The sequence below is a fragment of the Ochotona princeps genome, chromosome 4, assembly GCF_030435755.1.
Source record: "Ochotona princeps isolate mOchPri1 chromosome 4, mOchPri1.hap1, whole genome shotgun sequence".
In the NCBI taxonomy this organism is placed as follows: domain Eukaryota; kingdom Metazoa; phylum Chordata; class Mammalia; order Lagomorpha; family Ochotonidae; genus Ochotona; species Ochotona princeps.
In genome coordinates this window covers 2,883,600-2,897,621 of record NC_080835.1, presented here as the reverse complement: position 1 = coordinate 2,897,621, position 14,022 = coordinate 2,883,600, and the positions used below count along the sequence as shown (strand labels likewise).

Genomic DNA, 14,022 nt, shown 5'->3' with positions numbered 1-14,022 from the left:
AAGCCAGGAGCCAGGAACCTCTTCCAGATCTCCTATGTGGGTGCAGGGACCCGAGGCCTTGGGCCGTCCTCGACTGCTTTCCCAGGGAACAGGCAGGGAGCTGGATGGGAAGCGGAGCTGCCGGGATTAGAGCTGCTGCCCCACATGGGATCCCGGAACATGCAAGGCAAGGACTTCGGATAAACTTTTAAATTTTGTTCTGGCTCTAAACGAGTTGTGTCCCTGAGTAATAAAGTTTACTGCAGTTCTTTGGGAATGCAGTCTTCTTCTTTTTTGAAGATTTACTTATTTTTATTGGAAAGTCAGACATACAGAGAGGAGGAGAGACAGAGAGGAAGATCCCCCATCCGACGACCCACTCCCCTAGTGACCTCAATAGCCAATGCTGCGCCGATCCAGAGCCAGGAGCCAGGAGCCTCCTCTAGGTCTCCCACGCAGGTGCAGGGTCCCAAGGCTTTGGGCTGTCCTCAACCGCCCTCTCAGGCCACAGCAGGGAGTCAGATGGGAAGCGGGGCTGCTGGGATCAGAACCCACACCCACATGGGATCCTGGAGCATGCAAGGCGAGGACTTTAGCCATTAAGCTACCGCACCAGGCCCTGGCTAGTTCTTTCATAGCAAACCCTGAACTTTCTGAAGGTGTGAGTGTGAGTGTGTGTGCAGGTATGTACAAGCAGCAGTGGTGGCTCAGGTAGTCGGGTCCTGGGGCTGGTTTTGTGATACTTCTCTCTCTCTCTCTCTTCCACCTGCCGGTCATTCCACAAATGCCCATGACAGCTTGGCCTGGGTGGAACTGAAGCCAGGAGCCAGGAGCGCTGTCCAGGCCACCCCCAGGGGTCCAAGCACTGGAGATGTCACTTAGCTCTTCCTGGGTTCTGCACTAGCTGTAGTGGGGAGCCAGAGGCTGGCGCGACCCCAGGCACCTCCGGGCGGACGTGGGCGTCTCACCTGCCCCCTTCGGCACTCCTGCCTGGATGCTCGTGGGCACTCCGTGTCCAGGTTGGAGTGTGTGAGGGCGGATGGCCTCTGAGACAGCCGCTCGCGGAGCCTGCCCTGTGCTCAGCGCCCAATCCCACGAGCACCTCCCTGCTGGGACTCTGGGCTATAGAGCTTCCAGCTCGGGGTCCTTCACCCTGCTCCACCAGTGAGTGAGGGACATCGGACCCCTGTGTAACGAACGCCAGGTGCATGCCCGCTCCTACAGGGGTGGCCATGGCCGGGGTCAGGGGAGTTCCGTGCTGGGGGAGGGGAGGGTCCTGCGACCCCATCACCTGGGGTGAGAGGCACTCACTGCGAGGAGCCCCCTTCCTTCCAGGACGGAGTGTGGGGCGGGGTGGTAGCACAAGGACAGCCCAGACTTGCTGCCAGAGCCAGGCGCGGGGCGGCCATTTTTGGCATGGCTGGTTAATGTCCTGTGGGGTCACACCTGCATCCTGGGTTGGAGCGCCTGGGGCTGAGGCCCACCTCTGCCCCCATTCCTGTGTGTGGCAGTGCCCCGTGGAGTCACCAAGGTGAGACGTGTGGTGCCCGCCAGGGGAATGCCTGTGTGTCCAGGAAAGATGGCAGGTGCCACGGGCCCCTAAAGGAGAGGTCATGGGGTTGGGGTACACAGCACAGGGGTGAATCCAGAATGTTCCTGACGCTCTGAGGCTCTGTGTGTCGGCAAAGGCAATAGAGACACCGCTGCCTGCTGGATGAGATGGGTAGCAATGGTCCCAGGGTCTGCCAGCAATGGGTGCTGACTGGACAGGGCTTGGTGCCCTGGGGGTGGATGCAGCTGCCCAGAGTACTGAAAAAGAAACAGGGCATTCGATGCCAGCCGTCTGGGTGCTGGGCAGCTCAAGGACCACATGGCTGTGCTGGGACACGTGGGAGCCGGTAAGAGAGCAGGGTCTCTTAACTCCTGCTTGTGGGGGCCTGGAGGTTCCCAGGGCAAGGCGCCTGCATCCTCTGTGAGCTCCGTGCTGCTTGACGGAGGGTAGACCCAAGGCATCCGAGCGCATCGTCCCAGCACACCCCGAGTTTCCCAAGAAAGCCACTCCCTCAGTGACCCAGGTTGACACAAATGAATCCACCTCCCTGGGCAGAGTTCATGTGTCCCAACACCTCCCTGCGAACGCCCTTCACATGTGACCCTGGGGACATGACACTTCCAGCCAAGGCCAACAGCTTGGTTGGAAACTGCAGCGAGGAAATCAACCCCTGGCTTGTCTAAACCAGGGTCCATGCAGGTGCAGCCCTACCGTAGCCAGTGCTTCCGAGTGGCTTTGCCCTTCCCCAACGTGAGGGATGACCAGTAGCTGTCACTGCTTCCCTGGTGGGTCTGCAGGAGGATAGGGTAGGGGCGGAGGACACTGGGTGACAATGTGTGTGAACCTATGTACCAGAATTGCTAAGACCCTCACAAGGCGAGTTGTGCGTCTAGGCTGCCCTTGGGCCCCTGCCTCCACAGGCTCCGCTGGAGTGACCGGTCGTGGACCAAAGAGGAAAACAGAGCCACAAAGGTCCCGTGTGTGCAAGTGCCCCTGTCGATGCAGTAGGGGTGTGCCACCTTGAGTGCCTGGGCAGAGGCATGAGGGCAGATGGCTCCCCAGGGGTGGAGTGCGGGACTTAGAGGGGAAGTCCACAGGCTTGGGGGACTTGCAGGGGCAGGGCCAAAGTTCCTTGGGTCCAGAAAAAGACAGGTTGTACAGGAAGGACTCTTTCCAGGGCGAAGACAAAGCCGTGTGACCATCAGCCCTGGGGCTGTTGAGATGCTATTGTCTTTGCCTCTGTGTGGTGGGGGCCGCAGCTTCTGTCCGGGCAGGTGCAGGGCAGTACCTGGACCGACTACTGCAGGATTCACAGCCAGGAACAGAGTCCCAAGGAAGACGCATGCTTCAAGGTTGCCCGAACTCTGCCTTCCCCTGGTGGCCTGGAACCCTTGGGGAGGAAGCCGTGTCCATCCTGGCTGTGGTCTGGCCGGCGAAGCAGCTGCCGGTCCGCCGGCTGTGCCGTCAGCCCAGCCAGACCTGGGAGGCCCCTTTGACAGCAGCCAGAATCAACACAGCTAGAGACTGGCTTGAAGACCCAACTCAGTGAAGTCACTAGGAAATGAGCTTGGGTTTCCATCCATTGATCTATTGGACAATTCTCCACATCTCAGAGCTACAGCTTTCTTAAAAAAACAAAACACAACAAACAACAGTGGTGCCATGAGTGAAGCTGCCCCCCACCACGCGCGCATCCCGTTGGGCGCTGGTCCTCCAGTGCTTGGGGCCCTGCACTCACGTGGGAGACCTGGAAGAACCCCCTGATTTCTGGCTTCAGACTGGTCAGCTCTGGGCAGTAAACCAGGGGATGGAAGGTCTCTCTTTGTAACACTGCCTTTTAAATTAAAAACAATATATTTTTAATTATTATTTTTAAAAAGAGAGAGATGGCCTCCCGTCCACTGGGTCACCACCCCCAAACACCTGTAGTGGCATTGGCTGGGGGCTGGAATGCCATTCGGGTCTCCCACATGCCAGCAGGAAGCTGAGCCAGGAGCCAGCCCCCCTGGCGTGGGATGTGGGCACCCTGGCTGCCCTAGGCCAGGTGCAGGCTCCTCTGGGCAGAACCCTGCCAAGCCCAGGCTTCCTTTTCATGGTGGGCTCAGTGTGTTCACCTCGACTCCCCAAGAGTCGCGGGGTGACACGGGCTGGAATCTCCACATGTAGCCTTCCCTCTGGTGTAAGGGGAGCCCGGGGCTGACTGGAGGCTGGCTCTGAGCATGAGTGTGTGGGTGCTGCCCATGCCCCAGCACCCTGTCCGCAGGAACCTGCTAGCATAGGCCCCACTCTGACCTCCCCCACTGCTTCTGCCTTGTTGGCATCCCCCATGTGGGACCCCTTCACTCCATGGAGCGACCTTCGTCCCGAGATGTCATTTCCAGAGGGTGTCTGATAAGGGTGTGTTTATAACCAGTCTGGACAGTGGCCAGCCTTAGCACCTGTGTCCAGGCTATGCCAGGGCTGGGATTGGAGAGGGGAAGGAGACGCCCTGGGAAGACTTTGGCCCTGCTAGGGAAGCCAGGCCTGCAGTTCTTGGTCACGGGACCAGGTGTCAGCCCAGGAAGTGGGACAAAGGGCACCCAGCCTGGCAAGCCGCTTATCTCCCCAAGTGTGGCGGGAAGTGGGGTGCGGCTCCTGGGAGTCCCAAGGCAGAGGCGCTAGACAAAATTGCTCCCAGCACCACCCTCCGAGGGAGGGAGGGGGTCCTGAGCGGAGGAGAGGCCCTGGGCCCAGAGACAGCCACAGCAGGCCCTGACTCAGGCGGGCAGACAGACAGCCCAGCCTACGTTGCAGTCTGGCGACCCACAGGTCCTAGGCTAATGTGGCCGTTCACTCTCCTGGCCCTCAGCCCTGCCCCCCATGGCCACCTGTGCCTCACTGCGGGTGTCCTTATGGGGCCCAACTCCTCCTGGAGTGTGAGATCCCGGGTGAGCCCCCGAGTGTCACAGCACACCTGGCGCAGGTTGCGGTCAGAGTCCACCCACACTGGTGGGTGACGCACGTCTCTTCCCCTTGTGTGGCCTGCAGTCTAGAGCGTGGGCGAGGAGGGGGCAGACGAGGCTGTCCTGGGCTTGTCAAGATGTGTGCTGGCAGGGGCAGGAAGTCGGGAGGGCCCACTGAGGCAGGAGCCCTCCACCCCCTGCCCACCTGCTGCACACCTTAACTCATCTCTGGGCAACTCAGGCTGACAGTGCTGTGTGGGCAGCTGCAGCGGGGAAGGCACCGTCCAGGGGCGAACAAGGAAGAAGTCCCGTGTGTTCAAGGTGGTGCTTGGTCCCTCCGTCTGAGCAGAGGGTGGCTCCGTGTGGAATGGTGGCCATCTGCTGGGCTGGCATGGCTGGTGGGCACTGCAAGACCCTTACCTGCACCGCTAGCTTGAGGTCACTACGGCACATTCTGGGGAAGGTTCTAGAACTGCCTCCTGCTGACGGATGGAGGTGGGCAGTGTGCAGATGGTAGGTGGCGGGTGCACTGTTGGGGAGCTGGGGGGTGCTTGGTTGGGCCTCGGGGCAGCCCTGACCTTTTGGACTTGGGCTCAGGAACTGGGAGGCAAGGCCAGCAGGTGCCTCCGGATGGGCACAGTCAGGGGACAGGCCCACGTGGCCCAGCCGATCAGCTGACCGCTCCTGGCCTGGCAGTGCAGAGGAAGGCGACCTTGTTGACTGCGGGGCCGGGAGGCGGACAGTGGGGGTGCGCGGGGCCTCCTGAGACATTTGCACTCTGTGCGTGCTGCTTTTCAGTCAGCAGTAACTCATTAATCTAGTCCATTAAAAGTCAAAACATCAGTGACAAATAACCACGATAACCCTCCCGAGTGCGCAGGGCAGCGGCACCGGGCATGCTCCGTGGGGTGCAGCCGGCACCCCTCCAGGCCCAGAACCCCACCCTCCCACACGGACGCTCCCTCACCCTCAGGCCCCCAACTCCCTGGCCCTGTGTGCTCCCACCTCACTTTATAGTTTTAATTAAATGTATTTATTCAGCCCTCACATGGGCTGGGCCGGACCTCAGCCAGGGGCTTCACCTGGTTCTCCTCTATCAGGGCTGGGGACCCACTTCCTGAGCTGGGACCCCCGGGAGCCTCCTGTGGGAAGCCAGAGCCAGCAGCACTGGGACTGGAACCTGGCTCTCCGAGAAGTCAGGTGTCCCAGCTGGGCCATCACCTCTGGGTCAACCCCTGTCCCCCCACGCAGGCCCGTTCCTGTGCTCCCATGGGGCTGCCACTGGAGGAAGCCTAGTGGGGGCCACGCGGGGCGCAGCCGAGGGGGGCCCGAGTCACACACAGGTCCGTGCGGCTTCAGAAGCCCCCATGGTCCCAGGGATAACATCAGGGCTGTGCAGAGCTTTCCAGAATGTCTGCTGAACGCAGCATGGATGACAACGGATGTGTGCAAGCCACGGAAAGCGGGATGCGATTTACAACCTGCCCACAGGACAGTGACGTGGGTGGACAGGCACCAGGGGCAGGGAAGGCTCTGAGGTGGAGGCCAGGTGAGGTGGAGGCCCAGGCACTCCTCTGGGCGGCTGGGCTGCTGCCCCCTGCTGTTCACGGGGAGTCACTGCCGGGAGAGCGGGCAGCATGGCCACCAGGCAGCCAAGCGTGGTGGGGGGATGACAACACCCCTGGGACAGTGCCAACTCCTCCCTCCCAGGCCTGGCAGGGGGAGGGGGACTGCCAGGGGCCGCTGGAAGCCATAGCAGGGACATTTTGACTCGGTCTATGGCACCAGAGCCAGGGCGGAGTTCCTCTTGCCCGGTTCTTGTGGTCTTCCTGAACTTCCCAACACACCCCAAAACAGACCTGGGGAGCCTCCGTGCCCCCTCCCACATCTGGTCACCAGTCCAGGCTGGGCTCCGAGTGAGGAGACGGGCAAAGTGATACCGGGGCTCGGGATGGCTGGACCCAAGTCCCACGTGGCAGAACAGCACCAACAGGTGGCTCACCCACAGGTGGCTGTAACGGCGCAGGGCTCACAGCACCCGCAGGTCTGGCCCTCTTGTCCTGGAGAGGCATCTGGCCTGTGCCTCCTGTGAGGTCAGGGCACGGGCGGCCAGGGGCCCGGGTCCCTGAGCAAGCACTGGTCGCCGTGCTGTCTTCACATCTCCCTCGCTCCCAGGCCCACACAGCACCCGGCAGGCACACAGATCCTGGGAAATGTGTTTATTCCCAGGCTTCGGCCCGGGTGGCTCGGTGGTCAGTGCAGACAGGGGGCCACCTCGATGCTGTTGATCCGGAGCACAGTCTGTGGGGTCACGATAACTGTGGGAGAGAAGCCAGCCTGGGCTCATTTACAGGTTCCACCTTTGGGGAACCCCGGTGCCCAGCCCCTGTGCTACCAGGCTGGGGCTCCGCCTGCGGGCAGCTCTATGTGGTGCCTGCCCGCAGGCAGATCTGAGCCTGTGTGGCACCAGCCCCACCTCACGCCCCTGCACCTGGCAGACAAGGAGGCGGCCCCGGGCCAGCGAGCCCCTCTCCCTGCACCTGCTTTGTGCTGTGAGCAGTGGAGGTGGCTCACTGACCAGACACATGGGGCTTCCGGGGGAGGCGGCGGCAGGTGCTGCTGGATGCCAGCAGTGTGTTTAACTACGCCCACCAGGGCCACTGCTGCTGTACCAAGGGCTGGAAGCCACGTGGTTCCCAGGACAGTGGGAGCTCCCCCACCCTGATGAGGCCTGGGGCCTCTTGTTCTTGAGATGTCCCACCCGGTCGGAGCTGTATCTTTCAGGGACATCCGGATCTGCTCCTGGAGGAAGTGCTCCTCGGGCGATGCCAGAGGTCTGTGAGTGAACCAGGCAGCCAAGGGAGCGGGGCGAGGGAGCGGGGCGAGGCCTGGCTGCGCCCTCTCCTAGGACCAGCCGGGCGCCGCCCTTGGTCAGCAGCACCTGGGAAGGCCGGAGTCTTACCCCCAGGGGAACTGGCACCCTCCACAGATCCCCTCCCTGGCAATGTGGCCATGGTGGCAGCACTTGTCGCCGCTGTGCCTGCCTGCAGCTGGTCCCTCCACTCGCTCACCCAGTGCTGTGTTTTCCCTGGCACGGAAACCCGCAGGGGCAGCTGGTGGCCCGGGAGAGGGCCCTGCAGCTCCTGTGCCCCCCGACCCAGCGGTGGTACAGCTCCTCCCCTTCCCCCACCTGGATGATGCACACGTGCCCAGGGCCCCAGCAAGGGCCACACTGACTGCCAGTGCCCACCAGTGTCCATTTCGGGGTCCTCCCCCCTCCCGCCTGTTGCTGGCTCCTGGCTGGACTCCTGGCTGGAGTTCTTGGGGGAACCCCGAGACCCCTCCCAGCAGCAGGGGGAGCACCAGGCACCAGCAGCACTTTTTCCAACTTACTTTTTTTCTTCTTGAAGTTTTTCCTTCTCTTGAATTTCATGTTGATCTTTGGCCATGACTCTGTCTTCTCGATGACCGTGGCTTCCACGCGAACAAGGTCCCTCCTAGAAGGAAGAACAGGGAAGCCCCACATGCTTCCGGGATGGGCTCTCAGCACACCGGTGCCTCTGGGCGCCTTTCCGAGCGGTCATCTTCCTCTCTGCTGATGGAAAAAGTGCCCTCCCTGGAACATTCTGGAAGCTATGCCAGTGCCCGACAAAGGCTGTGCAGGTGTGACGATGCGGCCCAGGCCAGGGCCTGGGGCTGGGCACTCTCCTCACAGGACACTAACCGCCCTTCCTGACGAGGGTCCCACATGCCGGGTCTGGCACTGGCGGCAAGGCGAGTGTAGAGCGGGGAGTCTTGGACGGCGGTCCCGAAGACCAACCAGACCCCGCCAGCTGGACTGGGTGTCCTTCTGGTGTCTGCTTCGGTTCCCCAGGGTTTTGGTTTCGGTTTCACTTCTGTAAGTCTTGAGTCCAATTTTGTTCTCTGCCAATCTGCTGTAAGTCAGTTCTCCAACAACCCAATCTGCTGCGGCCTCGGGGCTCCAAGCTGCCACCCTGCCCGCCAACCCGCTGCCCTGCCCGCCGACCTGCTGTGGGCTCCGAGCTGCCGCCCTGCCCACTGACCCGCTGCCCTGCCCGCTGCCCCGCTGCCCTGCTCGCCGACCTGCTGTGGGTTCCAAGCTGCCACCCTGCCCGCCGACCCACTGCCCTGCCCGCCGACCTGCTGTGGGCTCCGAGCTGCCATCCTGCCCACTGACCCGCTGTGGCCTCAGGGCTCCGAGCTGCCGCCCTGCCCACTGACCCACTGTGGCCTCGGGGCTCCGAGCTGCCGCCCTGCCCACTGACCCACTGTGGCCTCGGGGCTCCGAGGTGCCGCCCTGCCGGCCGACCCGCTGTGGCCTCGGGGCTCTGAGCAGCCGCCCTGCCCGCCAACCCCCCACAGTGCCATGCTCCTAATATTTGCCCCCTTGCAAGGGAGCGTGTGGCCCCCTGCCTCTCTCCTCCCCACCCCATGCTCTCTGTTCTCCTGCTGGCTTCCCTTGGAGCCCCTCATGTCACCCCTGCAGAACACCTGTCTCTGCTCTCCCCCTCCCCGCAGCCATCTCCTGCTGGAATCAAGGCCTCCGTGTGACGCTGCAGCTGGCGTCTTGGGCTAATGGTGAAAATTCCCAATAGGCTGTCCCCCCCCACACACTGTAGCAGGTCCCCCCACACGTGGGGCCAGCCCGCGGGCTGGACAGAGCCCAGCACTTCACCGTGCCTTACCCAAGGAGTGGCTTGCCAAGCAGTGTGAAGTCGTCCGACCCGACCAGCAGAACCTGAACAATTGAAACAGGTGCATTTAGTCATGGCCTCCTGTGGTCAGTCACAGGCCGTCCTGAGAGTGGCGGTGGCAGGAAGCTCTGTGGGCTGAGACGCCAGGACAGGCGTGGGTCTCCTCGGCCACGAGGGAGCCAGGACGCACACCAGGGAGGAGCCTCTTTCGGGTCTCCCACGCAGGTGCAGGGTTCCAAGGCTTTGGGCCATTCTCCTCTGCTTTTCCAGTCTATAAGCAGGGAGCTGGAAGGGACATGGAGCAGCTGGGACTAGAACCAGTGCCCATATGGGATGCTGGTTCTACAGGCAGAGGATTAGCCTGTTGAGCAACCATGTCAGGAACACCCCCCACCCCCTTTCCCCATATATATTTATATATATATATTTTTTCTTTTTTTTCACTTAAATTGCACACCAGGGAGGAGCCTCTTCCGGGTCTCCCATGCAGGTGCAGGGTCCCAAGGCCTTGGGTCATCCTCGACTGCTTTCCCAGGCCACAAGCAGGGAGCTGGATGGGAAGTGGGGCCGCTGTGGGATGCTGGCACTGCAGGGCGGAGGCCCGGCCTGTTGTGTGTCACTGCTCCGGCCCTCTTGTTGTTTTTGACTCAGAGACCGAGTCAGTGAGCCACAGCCTGGGTTGCTGAGGACTCCACGGTGAGGAACCCCTCTCATGGGTGGGGAGGATCGTGTCCCCTCGTGGCAGTGCCTTGGGTCATAGCGTAGCAGAGAGGACCTCCTCACATGTGCTGGTAAGAAAACATCCAACCACACCACACAAAAACATAGAAAGCACAGCACGCACGCACGCAGGGCCACAGATGGAAACAATCGTGGCATGTTGTCAGCCTCTCTACTGCCGAATTTCTGAGAGATGAACTGGGCAGGACTTGTGTAATTTAATTAATTTTTTTGTGAAAGCAAAATGTTTCCAAACAACATGCCTTGAGACATTTCACAAATCCCCCGCCCGAGCCAGCGCGTCAGTTCCCACACCGATGTCTTGCCTGTTCTTGTCCCCAGCTCACGTGGGCACTGCCCAGGCCGCCCAGGGCAAGGGGCTCTCCTGCTGTGGTCCCGCTGAGTGGACCAGCTCCCCTCGGAGCTCAGGCCTGGGTGCGGTGCTGGGACAGCCTCCACTCCCCTACAGTGAGCACACAGGACCACCGCGTTCATGAACACAGACCTCAGAGGCATGATGCGTGACACTGTGAATTATACCCTGTAGACACGGTCCACCGCAGGGGCCTTGCCATGGTGCAACACAAATCCAGCCCACCACCTGTCTGTGTCCCGGTGGCCCCACTTCCCATCCAGCTCCCTGCTTGTGGCCTGGGAAAGCAGTCAAGGACGGCCCAAAGCCTTGGGACCCTGCACCCACGTGGGAGACCCGGAAGAGGTTCCTGGCTCCCGGCTTCGGATCGGCGCAGCTCCAGCCATTGTGGCCACTTGGGGAGTGAACCAGCGGGTGGAAGATATTCCTCTTTTTCTCTCCTCCTCTCTGTAAATCTGCCTTTCCAATAAAGATAAAGTAAATCTTTAAAAAAAAATCAAACCCACTCCCCAAATGGAGCAGCCAGAGCCGTAACCAGTCAGGCTGGCCAGGCTGAGCTGGCTGGGCAGGAGGGTGGGATTTAGCCCAGGGAAACTCCTGCCTGAGACCTGGGTGCAGGTACTTGGCTGACGGGAGTGCCATTCCCCACGTGCCCGCCCAACTCGAACTTCTTTTAACCCCGTGATCACACGCCCTCCTTGGGCGGGCCTGGTAAGGGGAGCGGGAGGCAGGGCTGCACGGATGGAATTTTGTCCTGGGACTGCGGGCTGCCCCCCTTGCTACCCATCCTCTGGCCGCCCCTCACCCCGACGTCCACCTCGCGCAGAGGGGCATGGTCTCACCTTCTCCAGGCGGATCCTGTCCCCGCACGCAGCGTCCAGGGCATTGTCAATCAGGATCAGGTCCTCGGAGGTGACCTTCCACTGGTGGCCAGCAAAGTGCACAACAGCGAAGAGCCGGCCGTACTGGCCCTGGGCAATCAGCTCGTTCACCTTTCCCACGAGCTCTGCGGGGAAGGCATGCCGGTCAGCCACCACCAGGCAGCAGCGTGTCCAGCGGGCACGGACCCTGGGCACCCCAGCGGCACATCCACTGCAGCACAGCAGCTCCCCCTAGCGGCCGCAGGAGGCGCAGCACCTGCCACTGCCTATGGGGTTTAAGGAGGCTCATCAGGGACCAGCAGCAGCCATGGGAGCCCGGCGGGTAGCGGTGGGCAGACCCTGAGGAGCACCAGCAGCAAGCCTGCTACCTGCCCGCCTCCAGCCACACAAGCTCCTGGCTCTGTCGTAGATGCCTGGCACCTCTACCCTGCTCACACAAACTCGCTGGGCACGGGTGGACCTGATGCAGGTCCTGCCTGGAAGCAGTCTCTGGCAGCTGCCTACTGACCCCGCATGGGATTCAAGGCAGCCACTCCCACTGCCGGGACCTCCACTCCATAAACCCAGGCTCCTGCAGCCTCCTGGCACATGGTCTCGCCCCGGGCATGGCACCAGCTCTTTCTCCCACACCAGGGCCCCCCCGGGACGGAGAACTCTGGCCCTGAAGGCATGTTGCCCCTCAGTGGCTGGCCAGGGCCCGCCCCGCCCTCACAACAGGTGCTCGCAGGTCCTTCTAGTTTGGCCATCGGAGGCCAAGTGGGGGAGGTGGGCTGCCCTCCAGCCCCCGATGCCACCAAGTCCTTACCTCTGTGGTGTCTTGTCTCCTCTGCTGGGTCTGGCAGCACCACTTTTGGCCATGGAGGGGAACTCAGAGATGTTTTTGGAACGTAGCTGTGAACAGACCCACCGTTACACGTGTGCAAAAGGCCGCTGTGTATCCCGAAGTGGGGGCTGGGTGTAGGAGGCAGGGCAGGGCTGTGGGCATGGGCGTGGTGCTGCGCGGGGACCACGCACGTGTGCAGGCCTGCCCAGTCAGCAGGCCCCACACTGCCCAGGACAGCCTGCCGCCCAGCTAACGTCTGCACATCCAATCAGGAACTATAACGGTCCTGCTCCCTGGGGAAGCCTGGCTGAGCCGAGATGGGGCAGGGTTATGTCTAGAGAGGCCCAGGCGCTCGGCTCTGTGTTACAGGATGCAGGTGGATGGGAGCTCTCCCTGTGCCCAGCCTTGGCCCCGGGCCCGGTGCTCATGGCTCCTGGGAGCCAGGCTGCAGCCGGCCTCCACTCAGCCTGACTCACACGGAGCCACAGTCTTACTCTGCCCCCACCCCTCCTCCTCCCAGATGGCTGCCTGCTCTTACTTTATACAGGGACTGTGGGAGCTGGGCAGCCCCGGGGGTGAATCCCACCTCTGCACCCTGAAAAACTGGGAATAAGGCAGTGGCCTTTAGGGGCCATGAAGGGTCAGGTGGGACGACACAGCCAGCACTGGTCTGTCCTGCACTGGGTTCACTCGTGACCCAGGAGCCCAGATTCCAGAGAAGGGATGAGGGGACCAGTGCCACGGCGTGGCAGGTTAAACCTCTGTCTATGGTGCTGGTATCCCACACGGGCACCGGCTTGTGTCCCAGTGGTTCCACTGCTGGTCTAGCCTAGGGAAACAGTGGAGAAGGGTGCCCGTGTGGGAGACCAGCAAGAAGTTCCTATCTTTGGATTGGCTCAGCTCTGGTCAGTGTGGGATTTGGGGAACCAGCAGATGGAAGACCTGTCTCGCTCTGTAACTCTGCTTTTCAAACACAAACAGATGTTTGAAAACAAAACAGCAGCTCCCCAAGGCCCAGGTGTCCTTGCTCGTGGGCTGCCCGCCGCTCTGCTCCCACGCGCGTGAAGGTCAGAGCTGAGTACCAGCAAAGACCCTCGCCAACCCCGCCACGGGCCACTTGGAAAGGCAGGCACCGAAACCCACGCTCTATTACCTTTGTGCAGGCGGCGCGCTCTGTGCACTGAATCTTCTAGAAGCAGGCCAAAGGCAGGCTGTGGGGAGAAGATACACAAAGCAAGTGACGGCTACGAGACACACGCCTTCCTGGGCAGCGTTCTGGGTGCCATGACCCACTTCACGACGTGGCCACATGGGGGGATTCGGGCTCTTGGTGCCACAGCGAGACATCATCATCACACGGTGTGAACACACCTCATGTCAGACTCCCCGAGGACACAGGCAGGGTCCCCTGGGCCTGGGCCTGTGCCCACGACGCTCAATGCAGCCCTGCAGGAGCCCACGTGGGGAGGAGTGGGGGCTGTGGCTAGCACCCTGAAGAGTGAGTGGGGACCACCTCGGCCCCTGCCGACCCGCCTCGCTGCGGCCTAACCGAGATCCCAGGCCACGGCGCCCAACACCCCCCACCATTGGTAACAGCCTGGGCCAGTGGACAAAGCGGTCATTGCCAATGGCCTGGAAGAGAAGGGCTCAGCCGCTGACCCTTGGTGCCGAGGCTCAGAGAGCACACGGCCTGCCCAAGCTCTGTCCCTGATCGCCTCTGTCCCTTGGCGGGGCCGACAAGCGCTGCTCGTCCAGGTGGACCGGCACACGGGTGCCCACGGGGCGCCCAGCACACTGGGGGGCCAGTGTAGGTGCCCACCCGGGGCGGTCGCCGGGATCCGAACCCACGCCCGCGGCGCGGAGCAGCACCCGGCCCCGTTCCCTCCGTGCAGCCCGCGGCCCGCGTCTCACCGGCGGCCGGTCCCGCGGCCCCCAGGACCCCGCGGACGCACGCGGACGCCAGCCGCCCCGCGCCGACCGCCAAGGCCGCCGCCATCTCACCCCCGCCGGAAGCGGAAGCGGCACGGACCTCGTGCG

The 14,022-nt window shown here is 62.2% G+C and overlaps 1 protein-coding gene across 1 annotated transcript; it reads right to left on the bottom strand.

Moving 5' to 3' along the window:
- Positions 1-6,679: 6,679 nt before the first annotated feature.
- On the bottom strand, positions 6,680-14,002 carry MRPL21 (mitochondrial ribosomal protein L21). The gene is made up of 7 exons (XM_004598263.3): positions 13,897-14,002; positions 13,139-13,196; positions 11,968-12,053; positions 11,124-11,287; positions 9,180-9,232; positions 7,867-7,970; positions 6,680-6,791 (listed from the first exon to the last, which is right to left on the bottom strand). The coding sequence occupies exons 1-7, from the start codon at positions 13,979-13,981 to the stop codon at positions 6,727-6,729; spliced, it is 615 nt and encodes a 204-aa protein (XP_004598320.2). The 5' UTR covers positions 13,982-14,002; the 3' UTR covers positions 6,680-6,726.
- Between the last annotated feature and the right edge of the window lie 20 nt (positions 14,003-14,022).

Coding starts and splice junctions, on each gene's coding strand:
- MRPL21 (XM_004598263.3), bottom strand. CDS start 13,981: ATGGCGGCGGCCTTGGCGGTCGGCGCGGGGCGGCTGGCGTCCGCGTGC. Junction 9,233..11,123: donor ACAGGATCCGCCTGGAGAAG/GTGAGACCATGC, acceptor TCAATTGTTCAG/GTTCTGCTGGTCGGGTCGGA. Junction 7,971..9,179: donor CTTGGCAAGCCACTCCTTGG/GTAAGGCACGGT, acceptor TCTTCCTTCTAG/GAGGGACCTTGTTCGCGTGG.